Genomic DNA, 19,153 nt, shown 5'->3' with positions numbered 1-19,153 from the left:
CGCGTCTCCCTCCCGGTCCTCAAATAGGCATCGTTGCGCACCCTTCTCACCCCTCCTCACCGCGTCTCTCCTCAGACACGTCGCGCGTGCACCCTGTCAATCACCACCAGACCACCACCTCTCCTGACAGCTTAGCGGGATGCTGCAAAATAAAGCCTAACACTCTGACCAATGTGAGGAGAGTTTACTCACACGTGACTTGTTTTAGCTCTTTTGGTCCGATTAGAAACTTTGCAGTGTGAAAGCGAACCGCTCCAAGAGCAAAGAGCAACAATGTAACATTTGTAATCTCTGTTTCGGAACAACTGAATCGATTCACAGGTGTGAAAGCACCCTTAGACTAATTAAATAAGGGATGTCCAAACTTGGAGGTCCAGTGTCCTGGAGAGTTTAGCTCTAACTCTAATCAAACACCCCTGAACCAGCTAATCAAGCTCTTACTAGATATGCTAAAAACTTCCTGGCAGGTGTGTTGAAGCAAGTTGGCCTAAACTCTCCAGGGCACCGGCCCTCCAGGACCGAGTTTGGACACCCCTGAATTAGATGGAAACTGTGGATTATTGGTAAATGTTTAATGCAATAATGCATTTTTGTGCATAGGTTTAATTCAGATGTTTGGATAGAAACATAACTACTGACTAGTGAGTACAGAGATTTCAGTAATAGCAAAAACAACATGAAAAAATGGAAGGAAGCTGCTGATAAATCATTATCATACTAGTTTTAGGGTACCTTCATCATCCAATCCTAAATTACTAAATAGTTATAAGCACTATAATGTTTTCTTCCCCATCGTAATGTTGTGTACCCACAAACATCATTGCAAATAGACATTCTCCTCCCTGTTAACTTCAAAACCAACGCAAATGCCAACTTCCTCGTTCCTCGTTCTGCAACACACGGCAGCAATACTCTACTGTAACCGAAAATGCTGCCAGCTTTTTTATTTTTAAACAACAATGCTCCCTCGTCAACACTTTTTTTGTCAAAAAACGACACTACATGTTAACATAAAAACAGCTGTCCAAACACAGCTTTATAGTGTTGTGCAACTTTACCTTGCTGGTATGTCGATGTTGGAGATGGCGTAGAAATACTTGAGAAGGTTGTCTTTCTGTACGTATGTTCCTCCGAGCGCCGGTCTCAGCAGCCGAAGTCGTAGGTTTGTGAAGGTGAAAAAGTCTCGGAGACCTTTCATACTTTCCATGCGTGTGTACAAGTTGTCCATGTTCTGCAGTTTTGCCCCAGCAAATATGGCGAAGCGCTCCCGGACTTCAAAGCGCACGTTCTTCTCATTCTTGGAACCAACCCAGCGAGAGTATTGCTCGGTACATATAACTCTGGTCACGTTGGTGGCCGAAAGATCCTGCACTCTTTTTGCCAACATCCCAAAAGCCTCCATGCAGTCGTCAGCGTAGTACTGGTAAGGCTGCCAGGTTCGTCCATAATTCAGAGACTTGTCTAGCACCATTATTGTGGGCCGACCATACTCAAAGGATATCTGGATGTCATCTGTTAACTCAAGGCTTTTGTTCCAGGATAAGGATATGTTGGCCAGAAGAGGCTCAGGATATCGACTCCATGTTACCGTCTGCCAGTAGGTGATGAGTCCGGTTCGCTCGCTGTCTTGCATCAGCTCTGGAGGATGAGCCAGTTCTTTGGTGGAGGCATCGCATTCGTCACTACACAGGTATGGGTTTTCCTAAAAACACAGATAAATAGAGTTAATAAAAAGGCAAACAAAGAGTGATATAAAATGAAGCATGACAACAACATTGCACTATACTTAATGTGTTCTGTATTGTTAAAACTAATCTGTTGTAAACATTAAATGACGCCTTTAATTTAGAGATAAAACCTAGTGTTAAGTTAGCTATCTTTGGGGCAATATATTGTTGACAAACAAGAAAAAAAATTTATTCGTCTTCACTACTTTGTTAGCAAGGAGAAGAATACTACTTGAGTGGAAATTAGCAGCTTCACCTAAAGCTTCAATGTGGATGTGTGATCTGATTTTATATTTGAAATAAAAAAAAATTAAGTATTTAATTAAGGGATCTGTCCAAAATTTTTATAAAACATGGCAACCTATGATCACATATTTTGAAAGAAGTAAGACTCTCCTTTAACTGATTTATATAAATAAATGTGTGCAAACAGGTTTAACTGTCATCAACAATATGGTTTTGTTTGATATTTATTTAAAAGACCACTATAAATGTTACAGAATATTATTTATTATTAATATTATCATGTACTATAGGTAGTTATTTATTTGAATTGTTTTTAAAGTTTATTTATTTTTTATTAATTTACTATTATTATTATTTTATTCTTTTTATTTATTTATTAACTATTATTATTAATATTTAAAATTTTGCTATACTTATATCTATTCCTGTTGTAATTGTATTTTAATTTTTTTTGTTTGCTAATTCATTTCGGCGGCAATGTTCAAAAATGGGGGGAAATTACAACCTTAAATGTACAAAATGTTTTGTTAAAGCTTGAAAAAATAATCACAAATAATTGTTTAAAAAAAAAACTAATCTGTTTTTCCACATATCCATGGAAATGACTAAAATATTGTTTATTATTGTGCATGATAGGTCAGTAGTTGTTTGTGATATACATAATTATTCGCCCTCTTGTGATATATATATATATATATATATATATATATATATATATATATATATATATTTTTTTTTTTTTTTTTTTTTTCTAAATAATGTTTAACAGAGCAAGGAATTTTCTTTGAGCAGGTAAAGTTATAAAGGTAAAGTACATATATCTGACTGCTTGTATTAAAGGACAAAATTGTATTGCAAAAAATATATAAATATATTTATAAATTATACATTTTAATACAAGAATTATTGTGTTGCTAAGTAAAATATCAAATTGTTTATGAAAAGCATCGTCAATGCCTGCCCCTATAGATATCGAATTGAACTGAATCGATGGCTCGATAATCGTAACCAAACTGAACCATGAGACCAGTGTAGGTTCACACCCCTTATATATATATATATGTGTGTGTGTGTGTGTGTGTGTGTGTGTGTGTGTGTGTGTGTGTGTGTGTGTGTGTGTGTGTGTGTGTGTGTGTGTGTGTGTGTGTGGAGGTAGGTATGTAGGTAGGTGGGTCGGTAGGTAGGTAGGTAGGTAGATAGATAGATGGTATATCATCATTAACAGTCTATATACAATACATAATGTTGCATTTGGAAAAGTCACTAAAATACATTTTTATTTGAATAGTCTGTAGAGCCCTTTAAGGTTGCAAAACTTTGCAGAATTCATGCCTTGTATGGTAACCTATTGCACGTTTTCTGATGCTTTAGTAGCTACAACAACCGCAAAAATCCTTTAAAAACAAACCAACAACAATGCATGAAAAACCCCAAAAGAGCAACAGGAAACATTGAAACTATTTTTGACCACTTCATATTGCCCAATTTTCTTGGAAAAATGCTCTTTTTGTAATGAATTTTGTTCTGTATAATTTGTATCTTTTTTTGAATGTATTTTTTGTTAGTCAGATATCTACAAAATAAACAAAAAGACATAATGCATTTTTGATGAAGTGATGTGCAAATACTTTTTGTTAATAATAAGGGAATTATGAATTCAATTCAACTAGGCCTATTATAACATAAAATATAGTGTTTCTGACATTTTTCTCTATTTCATAGATTTGAGTTATGTATTACAGTATCGCAATACTATTTAGTATCAAGATACTTCATCGAGTATAGTATTGTAACATGAATAATGGTATCGTGACAAACCTAACACTGACACAACAAAATTATTTGTTGAAATTACCCTGATTTTTTTTAAACACAACATCTAAAAACATTTATTTTTTGACCAATTGTCATTTTGTGCAAAAAAAGTTATGTCATTTATAATTATAATTTCTTAATTTCACATTCCTATTTATAAACACTAAAAACAACATCTGCCATAATAGCTGAACTTGTGTATATTTACCCAACCCTTTTTTCAAAGTTCCCATTGCGAAATTTATTTCAGTTTGATCCTTTACCCTGACAGACCAACATTATTTGTTGAAATTGCCCTGATTTTTTAAACACAACAACTGAAAACATTTGTTAATTTGACCATTTTTTGTCATTTTGTGAAAAAAAACTGTAATTCTCATTCATAATATAAAATTTTTATTCATTATAAAATATTATTTCTGTTTAAAAAGTCTGCACATACATATTTATGCATGCTAAAAATAACAACTGCCCTAAAAGCTCAACTTCTGTATATTTAAACAACCCCCCTTTTTTAAAGTTCCCATCAGTAATATCATTTCAGGGTTTGATCCTTTGCCCTACCGACACACCAGGTGTACGGATTAGCCTACAAACTGCCATCTGGTCACCCTTGATCCCTTGTAAGTAAGCAACAGCCATCCCACACAACAAACGCTGGAGGAGTTAAAAGTCTCAGCACATACGGAAAACCGACAGATCCACGTCCAGGGAAATAGTTATTGTTTCACCACCGGCACGCTTCACTGTGTCTCGGGCCAAGTGTGTTCATGGCCCATTAGCTTCCATTAAGAAATAATTCAGGCTACCCGTCCCAACCATCTGGAGTTCCTTAGCACTTTGATCCATAACCAGGGAACACCTTAGCCTAACTCAGCCCTCTGACTCAATCCTGCCGTCTTTCTCCGTATCCCACAAATCCAGTCCAACTGCTGCGGCAGGTGGTTCTTACACTAAACCTCGCAGGAATCACGTCACGTCTAAAGGGCAGCACGGCTTTAGGAGGAGTATTTCCCCATCTGATTGACAACATTAGAGATCCGTGTCAGTAAACACACAATACAGCCTTCCTGTAGCTGCAATATTACAGCATGTCACTAGCAAAGGCAAGCTTTTGGGTTTGATAACATGTGAAGCTTGTTAAAAATGCTTGTTAAAAAAATGTGTATACCGTTAATCAATGTTTATGCAGCATCAGAACAATTATGCTAATTAATAAGAAAATAAACACATTGTTAAAACATGGATTCAGTGGAGAGGGAAAGAAACTTTTTGGATTTTTGCGATTTATGTTCATAATTTTATTATAAAATATGATACATTTTAATTTACTTATTTCACAGGTATTTTATTTATTTAAGTGACGTTTCTTAAAAGATCTAAATGATTGCTATGACTTGTACAGTACTCATATATACATTTGTTTTTCAACTAAATTATGTAATTGAATGTCAGATATTAAGGCTGTATGTGATGCTTGAATTCCTTTTTTTTGTTTAAGAGTTTTGTTAATATTGTATATGGAGCAGGGTTTTTGTTAAGTAAATGTAAACTAAAACTAGGAGCTCTATTTTGATAATCTAGGCACAAAGTCTAGCGTGTGGCGCAAAAGCATTAGGGGCCTATCATACACCCGGCGCAATGTGGCGGAAGGCGTGGCGCAATAGTCTTTTGCTACTTTAAGCTTGGCGCAAGGGTCGTTTTGAGGTGTCGCGCCACACTGTTTAAATAGCAAATGCATTTGCGCTCATATGTGCGCCCGTAGGTGTTCTGGTCTAAAAAAGCAGGCGTGATTTGGTGCGTTGCTATTTTGAGAAACTGTAAATAGTCTGTTCTTTAGACCAGAACAAAGTCGGTCTATTGTCTGGCGCAAAGTGCGCCTGGCTTACACACTACACACAAGATGTAGAGCAATATGCAAATATCTTTACATATGAAAAAGATATAATATCTTAAGGATATGTATAATAAGGATATATATAGGATATAAATATAAATGATTAAAATATTACAAAACATTAATTTCTAGCCTACATGAATTTAAAAACCACTGCTGTCATTCTTTCTTCATCTCGGGAGGCTTTTTCAGTTCATTTAATTTGCTTTTGTATAATGTTATTATTATTAGCAGTATTATTTATTATATCCATATTTATATTTGTTTTATTAAAAACAAGCTTAGATTTGCCCACCTGTCAGGTTTTAGACCATATGGGGCATGGCAGGTGTATTTGTAAATAACTCAGTATTTTGACCACACTTTGTTATTATTGTTCATTTATTCGTTTGCTGGAAATTAGAACTGAATTTAGAAATAGTTTTGAAACAAATCTTTGCGCTTAACAAACGAAATTAATTATTTATAGGCTAATTGATGTCTGTGCGGTAAGGTTTCCCTATCCACGAAAGCAAAAGCGAAAGTGAACTTACTTTACGTCCTGTAAATAGCAATGCGCTTATGGCGCGACGCAGCTGGCTCTTAAAGGTAATGGGAGATGAGACTCTGATTGGTTTATTCTCAAAACACACCTATAACTCATTAAGAAAATAAACTCAACCCTTTTAGACCATGCGACATGGCGCAAAGCGGATTTTCCCGTCCTTAAGTTAGCAAAAATGCGTTCTGACATGCCCTGAACGCGTTTGCACCCTGCATTTTGCAATCTGCGCATGGACCGTCAAAATAGAGCCCTAAGGGCATGTCTGAATCCACTTTTGCAGTTTTAAGGACGGAAAAATACAGTTTGCGCCGAGGCACATGGTCTAACAAGGTTGTGCTTATTCTCTTAATGAGTTGGCGGTGTGTTTTGAGAATAAATTAGAGTCTCATCTTCTATTCCCTTTAAGAGTCAGTTACGCCGTGCCATGGCAGGTTTGCTATTTACTTGACGGACTTTGTAAGTGAAAAAACTGAGCACTTCACTAGTGAGAAAACAGTTAAACATCTACAGTGTGAGGAAAAAAGAATGAGCCTCTGCCTTCAAATTCTCTTTCTCTCTTTCGTGGATAAGGAAATGGTATTGTACGCACTTCCACTCATGACATTTATTAGCCTACATAATTAATTTCATTTGTTAAGCTCAAAGATTTGTTTCAAAACTCTTTCTAAATTCAGTTCTAATTTCCAGCAATTGAATAAATGAACAGTAATAACGAAGTGTGGTCAAACAAGTTATATCCAAGCACACATCCTATGACCCAAATGGTCCAAACCCTGACAGGTGGACAACTCTAAACTATTTTTTAAGCAAATATAAATCTGCATGTTATAAATAATAATAATAATAATAATAATAATAATAATAAGAATAATAATAATAAGAAGAAGAAGAAGAAGAAGAAGAAGAATAAGAATAATAATAATATTTTACAAAAGCAAGTTGTCCTGAATCAACTGAAAAAATCCCCACGAGATGAAGAAGGCATGAAGGCAGTGGTTTTTAAATTTATGTAGAAAATAATTATTTTTGTAATATTTTATTCCTTTAATTCTTTTTTATTTTTTAAAGATATTTGCGTATTGCTCTGTATCCTGAGTGTTTTAAGCAATGTGTAAGCGAGATGCACAACTAACGCGCTCTGTGCTGGACTTTAGACCTGCTCTCAGTTGGTCTATTACACAATCTATTTTAGTTCCTCAAAATAGCAATGCACCAACAATGTGCCTTAACACGCCTCTTTTCTAAAACGAAACATGCATGAATCCACAAAATGGCGCAAATGAATTTACTATTTAAACAGCGGCAGAAAAAAAAAAAATTAGGGTTGCACTGTTTTAAATATAGCAACACGCCGCGGCAAAAATGTCTTGTGCCTTATTGCATCAGGTGTATGCAGGGACCTTTATGTCAAAAAACATGTTTGTTAACTGAAATATAATCAACAAAATACCAATAATCTAAAACTAAATGAAATTTACAAGACTGGAAAAACTAAATCATATGAAATAATAATTTACAAAAATACATAATCATAAATACCTGTAAAAGCGCTTTTACAGGCACATTACAAAAATATCCTTCTATATAAACATGAAACTTGTTCCATCCTTTCTCCAACTGCCATAAAATGTAAATAGGGATGTTTAACTACAGTATATATACACAAAATGATCTTTAATATAAAGAAATTTGTCTGAATTCGTCATGATTTTTACTTTTTGTATGGTTTTGGATTCAGTGTTTGTTCAAACTATTATTTTATTTTATTACTAAGCGGTCCACACAAGGCTTTATGTAAGTTGCGCAAAACACTAAACAATAAAAGCTAAACTGAAATAAACAGCAAATATATTTTTTTCAAGTATTGAAATAAAAACTAATTGTAAAATGGTATACCAATATAACCTCAATATACAAACTGACTGTTGTGATTTTTCCTAATATTAAATTGTTAATTATAAAATTGTTTATAATTATTAATTGTTAAATAATATTTTTATTTAAAACATTTATGTAAAAAGGTTTTCCAAAAAGGGCTCATATTACAACATATTTAGATATGTAAACTTAGAGGTTACTTAACCTATAACCAATGTAGCTTGAGGTAACTACAATGTAACACAATGTAACTTGATGTACAAATATTTCCCCTGAAACATAATTATGATGGCAGTACCTATTATTTATTTTGTATTATTTTTCTTAATTTATTTTAACATTTTTAGAATATCATCTTTTTTTTTGTATTCCCTCATATGTAATGTGTTAAATTGTTGGGGAAGCGGTTGTTCTGGGGAAATATATATATATATATATATATATATATATATATATATATATATATATATATATATATATATCAAAATCATAAATAGAAAGTTATATACAATTATGTATTTCATTTTGAACCGATAGCTGAAAATGATGTTAAAATATATTTTCAGAACCTGTACACAAAGATTGTAATGTCATTATATACAGTTGAAGTTCTTTTTAAATATTTCCTAAATGATGTTTAACAAAGCAAGGAATATTTCACAGTATGTCTGATTACATTTTTTCTTCTGGAGAAAGTCTTATTTGTTTTATTTCCGCTAGAGTTAAAGCAGTTTTACATTTTTTAAAAGCCATTTTAAGGTCAAAATTATTAATAAAATATTATTAATAAAATATCTAATAAAAATGAACTGTCATCATGGCTAATATATAGGAAATCAGTTATTAGAAATGAGTTATTCAAACTATTATGTTTAGAAATTAGTTAAAAAAAATATCTCCTGTGAATATTCAACTGTGTGTATATACATATATATAGGGTTGTATATATATATATATATATATATATATATATATATATATATATATATATATATATATATATATATGTATATGAGGGTTGAATTTGACCCGGCGGTATTCTGATCTCTGTCTATTCTGATCTTTTCCACGGATAAACTGACTTCATAACAAACTATTTATGTCACCAGTGCAGATGCGATCTGATGACCTAAACCCTTTATCTTCAGCTTACCGTGACCCTTCTGATTAGCGTCACACACCTTTGAATGGGATTTCCAGACCTGTCTGCTGCTGTCCACTTGTATTGTGTGTTAAATCTGGCTCAACATTGCTTAGGAGAATCCATGTCTCACTGAGGATCTGTTTATAGAAGCTGACCGAGAAAGAAAGATAGATGCGTGCTCTTAAAATAAACAGGATGAATCAGGAGATTTTGTTAACAAAAATGGGGACTCGCATGGAAAAAATGAAACTATGTTACATAAAAGCAGTCACTTTGTCATAGTATGAAACAATCTGACCAGTTAACTAACAAGAGGAGAAGAGCAGGTATTGTGCTTGTAAGGACCGGCCCTTTTTTTCTCCAGCGGCGTGAGTTAATTACAATGAAGGCACATCCCTCCGGACATCCAGTCATATAACAGCTGGCACCGAACAGCTTTAGAGGGATACAGTCGCCTAATTATACCAGCCAGAAAGTGACTTGCACAAGAGTTTCAACTGTCCCGCAGAACAGTGCCAGAACAGAGCTTTAATATGCAAATCAACATTATCAAACCATTTTTAGCCTATTTTGTCAACTTACTGTAGTCATGTTTCTGAAGATGAATGCATTTGGAGTGCCTTTCAGTTACATTTTAGATGTGTTTTCAGACTGTTTTTATGTTTGGTCTGAGATTAATTTCTATGAAAGCCTATTTTTATCTCAGAGTATAAAAATAAAAACACGATCACAGTTTTTTATGACAATTATGACTTTTTCTTGCATTTGCAAGCTTGAAGCTAACTATTTAGACTTTTTTTTCCCTCAATTCTAAAGAAAATTGTCAAAATTGTGAATTTATACAGGATAGGTGAAATGTATGTAGGTGATATTCAGTGGCTATAACTTGTAGTATCACTGGGGTCTCTAAATAGACAATATTCAGTGGGCACCTTGGATATACCACCCTGCTACAGACAACTTTTCAAGCTTATTTTTAGAAAAATTGTCCATGACAAAGATTTGCTCTCAGTTTATTATATTATAATCCACAATATATATTAAAAACAAATAAATAAGCAAAAACACATCTGTATAGAACTACAGTACTTGCCTTTTTGATAGTTTTTTTATATGGGAAATACATTTTGTTTTGCTTTATGGTTGTTGTTAAAGTTTTAAAACTGTATGTGCCTACATATTATTATTATAAGACATATGATATATATAGCCCGCTTACCTTAATAACAAACGACTGAAATGAGGCATGAGGGACATGTCTATATGCCTGCGAGTTCCATCATGGACACAGAACAACATTCAGTATTCATTTTTGTCATGAAGTACAGCGAAAAGCAGCCTGTACAGTCACATGTGCTATAACTTTTAAGGAGGAGTGTAAATATTGCAGTTATAACAGAGATAAATGTGTTCAGATGAAGAAAAAATAGACAAAAAGTTTATTGATCACGTTAAAATGACAGTCAATATGTATGTATTTCTTACACATTTATTTACATGTTTGCATTACTGAGAGCAGGAAAGAGACATGTTGTAGTGTTAAGCCGTATCTTCTTAATATTCATTCATTCATTTTTTTGTTGGCTTAGTCCCTTTATTAATCCAGGGTCGTCACAGCGGAATGAACCGCCAACTTATCCAGCAAGTTTTTACGCAGCAGATGCCCTTCCAGCCGCAACCCATCTCTGGGAAACATCCACACACACATTCACACACACACTCATACACTACGGACAATTTAGCTGACCCAATTCACCTGTACCACATGTCTTTGGACTGTGGGGGAAACCCATGTGAAGGCAGGGAGAACATGCAAACTCCACACAGAAACGCCAACTGAGCCGAGGTTCGAACCAGCGACCCAGCGACCTTCTTGCTGTGAGGCGACAGCATTACCTACTGCGCCACTGCCTCGCCCTTCTTAATATTGTTTAATTAAAATAAATGATCCACAAATTAATGTCTTGACAGTCCTTACAAGTGAAGGCATTATCTACACACAATATGAATTCCCATTTGGAACAATACTTCAAACTACAACATACTTGTCAGGGTTCTGCCACTCTGGTCTTGTAAATTCTTGTTTTGGTGGCAGAGCTCTGACACTACCCATGTCTGGTCCTGTTTCTATCTCTGTGTGCGCGCGCCGTCGTGGGTGTGCACAGAGTGTGCGCGCTGCCGCTTGATGCGGCCGCGTGCTCTGCGTCCCTCAGACGCGCGCGCTCTTGTACTAGTGTTCGTGTTTGTTCTGTCAGCATCGCGCTGCTTTATTCTCAGGCCTCCGTCTAGTTGGTTTCAGTTTTGGTTGGCGCTGAGATGAAGCATGCGCGTTGCTTATGTGTTAGCGCACGGTAAGGTGTTTATCTATCGTGTGATCGTGTCTTGCGTCTCTTGTCAAAGCACGTGGCTCTGTGTTTACATTGTGGTCACGTGCTTTTATCGTGTGCTTCAGTGTTGTGCTTGTCTTGTCATGAACATGCGGTTAATGAGTTCTCTCATTGGCTGCATGTTCTTGTCCTATTTTATGTGAGCGCATGGCTTGTGTTGTCTCTCTGTGTCATGCGCTCTCCCGTCTATTGTCTTGTCCCACCCTCCTTTTTTACTCATTATTAGTTTGTCATGTTCACCTGTGTGTCAATTTACTTTTTGCTTTATAACCCCCTCATGTTTTCAGTCCTGTGGCAGTTCGTCGTCGATATTACCCTGTCTTGTTGTCTCCAGTCCTGTTTTGTCCTGCCAGCCCTGTCAAGTTTGTTTTTGCCTTTTTAATTCATGTTTTCCCCTTCGGGGTAGTTTTGTTTTGCCTTTTATTTTTATTTGTAGTTTATAATAAATAATCCTACATTTTTCTGAAATTGGGTCTTCACTCCTTTTTTCCCTCACCGACCGTGACAATACTATTCATTAAAATACTGACAAATTCAAATGCCCAACGCAAGCGGACTACGTTCCAGACCAGTTCAGCTCGATGCGGTATAATGTCTCCTACATCGCCTGTAGTCCCATTTAACAACTTGATAGCAATCGTCTTTTTAAAGAAGCGTAGTTAATTAAAAAAAAATCAAGAGTGTGCTGTAACTGATGTGTTTAATGTTGTTAAATAAAACGTGAAAGTATCTTGAGTTTGTGTTAGCCACGAACCTTATTTAAGTGAAATCCCATTCAAAATACCCATTGACTTTGGGACAAGGGAATCGGAAATGCTAAAATGCTGACTCGCTTCTGGGTTTTTGCATGCAAATTGACCTCATAGTTCCTCCTCTTTATTGAAATCAAATTGATTGACATGTTTGATGTACTTTTTCATTGTTTTGACTTCAAGTTTTCAAGTTGCCAGCTGGGTAGTAAACAGGATTTCCAGTGTTGATAGAACTGGCATCAGCCATGAAAAGCAGGATTACACATACAGACTTTGTTACTGGTTTTAAATGCCTAGTTACTTTTCACCCACTCTTAATATCACTGAGAGATGCCAAATTCAAGTGATGTTGAGTGACAAGTGGTCCTTTAAGGCTCATTGCCATTTTCACCTGGTAATAGCATATATTCTAATGAGTCTCCTGTTATCACTTGTGTTCAGATTTTGTTGAGACATTGCTTTATTTCATCAAGCTCTACATCACTTTTCCAAGTACTGTTCAAGCAGCAAGTCAAGTACTTTTGAATCAATGAATCCTTGTAGGTGGCTTAGGAGTGAGCAGGAGTCATCCAATCAAATGTGCAGTACCTTTAAAAGCTCAAAAATGTTTTTACACATATATTTAGAGTTGATTATGATTGATGAGAACACATCCTGTTATCAGATATAAGGGCCATAAACTTTCAGAGTTTGAATAGTCAAAATCTTTTAAAATCTTTTTCAAATTTATTTGTTAAGAGATTTCTTGTTGTCTGAGATCTAAGAGGTGAGTGATTTTACCAACCCAATTTGATGGTTCTTTGTTAATAACCATTTTACGTATTGTCAGAAAAGTGGCTAATTTGTTCTAATCTTGGCTAATTGACTTCATATGATTTCATTTGTACACAAATGTACCATTTATAATAGGAAGTGTGCTTAAAAAAACACACCTAAACCCAAACGTAGGTGGGGGATGAACAAATCATACTTAAATGTACTAATAAGAAAAAATTAGCCACTAAATCAAAAAGTAACAAATTGTCGTAAGATTGGTGTCAATAATTTGCCGAATTGTGCAACAACAATAATTTAAATGAGATGTTATTTTAATGCCATGTCAGCAGGAATTACTCTCAGAACAACATGTACTACTCAGCCATTAGAAAAGTACGTTCTATACAGTATGTATGGAACTCTGATGTACTACATCTGCCATTAGTCATTATCATGTGACCTACCGGTGTCAGTTGCATTGATTCACTCCCATTCATGAATTCTCTTGCGGTGCATCATAGGATAGAGTAGCATGCATTGAATGCGCACTTCAGAATTTTGCCAGAAGAAGTAGGTCATCCAGGTACTTCTCACATACTGATTTTCAAATTGTATAAATTTGGACATACTACTTAGCTTCTATACTAGTATGGAAGTATGCGATTTCAGAATCAGCCTAGGTTTTTTACAAGGAACCATACAGCCTGTTAAAATAAACAAAAAACTTATCTGTAAGATCTCTAAAAATACACTGAAAAAAAAATATTCCTTGGATTTACAAAATTATTATGTTTTTTTAAGGTATGTAGTTTTAAACAATTTAAATGGGCTGAATTAAAAATTACTAGATATTTTCAAGACACTTCTACACAGTTTAAAGTGACATTTAAAGGCTTGACTAGGTTAATAAGGTGAACTAGGCAGAATAGGGTAATTAGTCAAGTTATTGTATAACGATAGTTTGTTCTGTAGATTATCGGAAAAAAATCAGCTTAAAAGGGCTAATAATATTGTCCCAAAAATGTTTTTTAAAAAATTAATAACTGCTTTTATTCTAGCCGAAATAAAACAAATAAGATTTTGTCCAGAAGAAAAATGATCAGACATACTATGAAAATGTCATTGCTCTGTTAAAAATCATTTGGGAAATATTTAAAAAAGAAAATAAAAATCAAAAGGGGGCTAATAATTCTGACTTCAACTGTGTATATATATATATATATATATATATATATATATATATATATATATATATATATATATATATATATATATATATATATATATATATATGCCTGATAACAGATTGCCAGAAAGTGATTAATGTTTTATAAATTGTTTAAACTTGGGTGTCTGTGACAGAGACTCTTGTGTACACCATGATTTTCACTTCAATTTAATGTGTGATATGACTAAAACGTGATCATAAACAAATATTTTCTCAATTAAAATGAGTAGTGGCTTGGACTTACGTTAACGTTATTTTATGTCACCGATACGTCACAACTTAACAAGCGGATAACAGATGTAATTTATTCTGGAGAACTGCTGAGGTTTTTTAAAAGTCAAAAAGCACATGGTGAAAGCAGTACAATAATACGCCTCCTGTCTTTGAAACAACTGAACGTGAAGACGAGGTGATTTGAAGAATCCTCAAGACCTGAGGCGGCATGAAAACAGGCAGATGGGGGATTACAGCATGTGGACACACGGGGACAAACTCGACCCCCTTTGGGACTGCAGGAGGGGGGGAGGACACGCTTTACATTCATGCAAAATTCATGAGAAATGGGGAAAAAAGCAAGCAGCTACAGGATTTTTTTTCTGTGACAAACATGCATTTCATTGTCTAACCGTAGGGGGGATGTTTTTTTTTTTTTTAGATGTGAAAAAAACAAAAACTGGACCAAATGTTTTTGTTTTTCCCATGGTGCTTTGCACCAGTGTGCAGTTACTCTACCTGCTATATTTAGTGCTGGCTGTTAATGTGTTTCTAAAACAGGCCAATAGGATTACTCCTCCTCATATGGCTGTACGACTGAAGACGGTGCTTTCAATGAAACCATACGTGTGAGAATGATGCTCTGGACATAAAAATCACACCATCTTGCTCTGTGTTCAGATGTGATGCGTGCAGCAATGGGTCATCTTTCTGCTTAGCTAAGCGAAGATCTTTCCTCCCTCCCTCCCTCATCCTCTATACTTTCTCTCCCTCATTAACTAGAGCCACATACAACGAGAGCTTCCAGCGCTAGCGAACATCATGCAAGAGAAGGAAAGAAAAAAGCAAGGCGCTGAGTAAAAAATGCAACGGCATCTCCTGTGGGCGCTGAGTGACTGAAATTTCCTCTAAATCTTTAATGAGCCGGAAAGCTTCTGCAAAGAAAGTAGAGTTGCCAAATCTAGAGGGCTTACGCGGATCAATTAACTCGCTTTAAATGTGAAGGAAAAAAGCAACGGTGATTGTAAACACCGCTTCAACAGGCTTAACAGAGTGCCCAGCTCACTATATCAAATATGTGTTTTGTAATACTTTTCAGATTTAAAGAACTCAGTTGCGCTTGTGCCTAAATGGGCTGCAACTCTGCACAAATGAGGTCTTACAGATCTCTTTTTAAAAGATCATGTTAATTATAAGGTTTTTATATTGCTACAAATGATATCTCTTGTCAGAATTAAATCCTTGACACAGATGGCATTCAGTTTAACGGTAGTTTTGAATAATTGAAAGTATTTGAACATTTAATTTGAGCTTCTATTGTTTTATACATTCAACTAAGCCATGCCAGAAAAATTGTGTTGTCTTATTTTTGAATGAATGGTAATGGAACATTATTTTTCACTCAAGTTCTTTAAAGCGTGGCATTACTTGTATTTAATGTGTTTCATGTATTTAAAATCACTTCTGTAGATTTCATTTGATGTGGACAGCTAGCAAAATCTATATTTTTAGCCATTTATTTGTAATTTTGAATTATATTTAATATATGTAATTGGTAATAAGAAGTCATTATTTACTAACACAGTAAACGTACAGCATTAAGCAAAGTAAATGTCAACATTTTCTATTGCATAATTAAAATCCAATGATGTGCTTGTTAACATTATTCATGCACTGTCAGTTAACAAGAACTAATAATGGATGATTGTATGATTGTATTTTTATTAGGTAACATTAACAAAAATTACTAAATACTATAAATCTATTGTTCAACTCGTAACTCCATAGATCGCTGGAATCAAACACTATCGCTCATGGACTACAAATCCACCACTTATGGACTACAATTTCAAACATGCACTTCGCTCACACAAACGTTTCCTCATTCTAACTGATTACACACGCACCACCAGAGGATTGCCAAGGACTGATTACACACACCATTTAAGCAGCACATACACTAATTCCAGTTGAGTCTTGTTTACGTAAGTGACATAACAACGAGTCTTCCTTGTCATGTTTTCCAGTGTTTCGACTCTATCCTAGTTTGTCTTTTTGTCCCTGCCTGCCTTCCGGCCTCTCGCCTGTTATTTCCAACCATGATTCTGGACTGTCTTTACGCATCTGTTTTCACCCATGTTGACCATTGCTTGCCTGACTGCCCAATAAACCTGCATGTGGATCTGAACTCAGTTGTATGTCACTCCCCGTGATACAGAGTTACCATTGACTGTTCTGGTATAAACATGTAACATTTGAAAGAGCTTTTGTACCTTTACTTTTGAGATGATAAAACGATAGATGGATGGATAGATTTAAATAACTTAGTAAATTTGTGTTAACTTGTAACTGTTACGTTGACTTTACTTAATTGATATGATTATGCCAGTGCAATCTCAAGACAATTCTTATCTTTTTGATTTGGTGGTCAATTTGTATAATTTGTATGATCTCATTCCTAAATTTTAGCACGGTATGCTCATCCCCCAATGACGGTAGGGTTTAGGGATGGGGTTTGGGAGCACGTCTTCTTTTAAAAATGTTTAGGTTTTCATGTTTTTGTATGAATTAGCCACTTTTCTGACTAAACCTAAAATAATTAAGCTTCTTTTTGAGATCGAGCTGAATTATGCACATATTTAAAGTCACATATTCAAAGAAGGGGGAGGGATAAAAAAAATAGAATTGGGATTGGGCTTTAATTTCCTTTTTTTTTTTTTTAAGTTAACTCATCGCTTTTTAGAGGATGGATGGATGGATGGATGGATGGATGGATGGATGGATGGATGGATGGATGGATGGATGGATGGATGGATGGATGGATGGATGGATGGATGGATGGATAGATAGATAGACAGACAGACAGACTTTCTTGCTATTATATAACATTGTGTTATCATTTCTTCTAGATCTATAAATAGACAGATAGAAAGATGGATGTTGAATAGATGGATGGATGGATGGATGGATGGATGGATGGATGGACAGACGGATGCATTTTTTATTTGTTTTTATTTTTATGCTATTATATAACATTACGTGTTATCATTTCTCCTTCGTTTTTTATAGATGGACGATGAATGAATGATGGATGGATGGATGATTTCTATATTTGCTTTTACTTTCATTATATCACATTACGTGTTATCATTTTGATAGATAGATAGACAGAAAGACAGACAGATATATAGATAGACGGACGAACGGACGGATGGATGGATAGATAGATTTTATTTTTATTTTTTTGGTTTCATGCTATTATATAACTCTAGGTATTATCGTTTCTCCTTCATTCCTCCTGAAGGCCTTACAGTAGTACTAAATGATTGAGCTACAGTACAGCTGCTGCATGTCACAGACGAGACTCTTCCTGTCAAGGGCGTCTTTCACTGCACTGAGTCCCCAGAGCTGAAAGCGTAAACAAGCGTGGATCACTTCTCTTTAAAACACATCGTGACTGCAGGCACACAGATGCAGTTATTCGCACACGGCAAGAGTTTGATCTTGCGAAAGCCAGAAGGTCTGCTCAGTTTAAAGAGCCTGGCCTCGTTCAACATCTGAATGCAGAGCAGGCCGATCACTGGATGAACAGTCAGCTTTTATCGATCTGACAAGAAAGTGCTGACAGGGAAGGACAAGACTTTGCACCCTTCTCCCAAAACTCATCTCTAGTTTCTTCTGCTCAGTATAAGCCGTCTCGGGTCGACATGGAAAAATACGCCGTAATCAGTATGCACGAAATATACGCCCTTGTGTCGGGTTATTGTATGAATAGCAGATGAGGAGCGAAAAGTTTCATGAGGTGCAGTGAATTAAAAATGGGGGGAAAACTTGCAGGAATTGTGGCCAAATGCGATTTGATTAATAATGAACGGTGAATTTCTGCTGTGGAAGTGAATGCGCTTTTAATGTTTTCATGTTTTGAAGTCTCTCAGCTCGTCTAGGAAATGTGGGAGAGAATATTGTAGATTTTCTGTTCATCTAAAAATGGATGCATTTATTTATTTATTTCAGAAAACTCCTTTGTGCTCACTCAGGCTGCATTTATTAGATGAAAAATACAGTGCAGTTGGATATTTTGTAATTTTATTATTTATTTTTTTTAACTGCAATTTTACATCATTCGTCCAGTCTTGAGTGTCACACGATCCTTTTAGATTTCATTTTATCAACATATATTTAATTTGGTACTCAGTAATAATTTATTTTTGTTATCAATGTTGAAAACAGGGTTGCAGCTGGAAGGGCATCTGCTGTGTAAAACATATGCTAGATAAGTTGACAGTTCATTCCGCTGTGGCAACCCTAGACTAATAAAGGAACTAAGCCGAAATAAAAATGAATGACTGAATTATCTGTGTTGAAAACAATCATGCTGGTTAATGTTTGAGTGTAATAATAATAATTAGAAAATACTTATCTTTTTTTATTTTATGTTACAATTTTATGACAGTGCAGTTTGTTTGCCTTAAACTGCAGGTTTTAACATGATTTGTCCAGTCCTGAGTGTCACATGATCCCTTTAGATATCATTTTAATATCACATATTTTATTTAGTGCTCAGCA

General features: G+C 35.1%; 2 protein-coding genes across 25 annotated transcripts in view; one reads left to right on the top strand and one right to left on the bottom strand.

The window, feature by feature from the left end:
• med27 (mediator complex subunit 27) overlaps positions 1-19,153 on the top strand; it is a 241,308-nt gene that overhangs the window by 107,643 nt on the left and 114,512 nt on the right. For all 17 annotated transcript variants that reach the window (XM_073909251.1, XM_073909248.1, XM_073909247.1 and 14 more), the window contains one exon: positions 1,539-1,690. The gene's annotated coding sequence lies outside the window, so the exon portion shown is untranslated. The remainder of the gene's footprint in view (positions 1-1,538; positions 1,691-19,153) is intronic.
• The window catches only part of ntng2a (netrin g2a), a 121,600-nt gene that overhangs the window by 94,893 nt on the left and 7,554 nt on the right, over positions 1-19,153 (bottom strand). For 7 of the 8 annotated variants that reach the window (XR_012384127.1, XR_012384128.1, XM_009303794.4 and 4 more), the window contains exon 3: positions 1,059-1,702. Coding sequence is in view for 5 of the 8 variants with exons in the window: in XM_009303794.4 (XP_009302069.1) it covers positions 1,059-1,702 (644 nt within the window). In the remaining 3 variants the exon portion in view is untranslated. Of the gene's footprint in view, positions 1-732; positions 1,703-19,153 lie in introns of all 8 variants that reach the window. The other variant, XR_012384129.1, reaches the window with a different exon arrangement.

This window comes from Danio rerio, chromosome 8, assembly GCF_049306965.1.
Source record: "Danio rerio strain Tuebingen ecotype United States chromosome 8, GRCz12tu, whole genome shotgun sequence".
Classification (NCBI taxonomy): domain Eukaryota; kingdom Metazoa; phylum Chordata; class Actinopteri; order Cypriniformes; family Danionidae; genus Danio; species Danio rerio.
The sequence above is the reverse complement of the archived record's forward strand: the minus strand, read 5'-3'. Positions and strand labels throughout refer to the sequence as shown.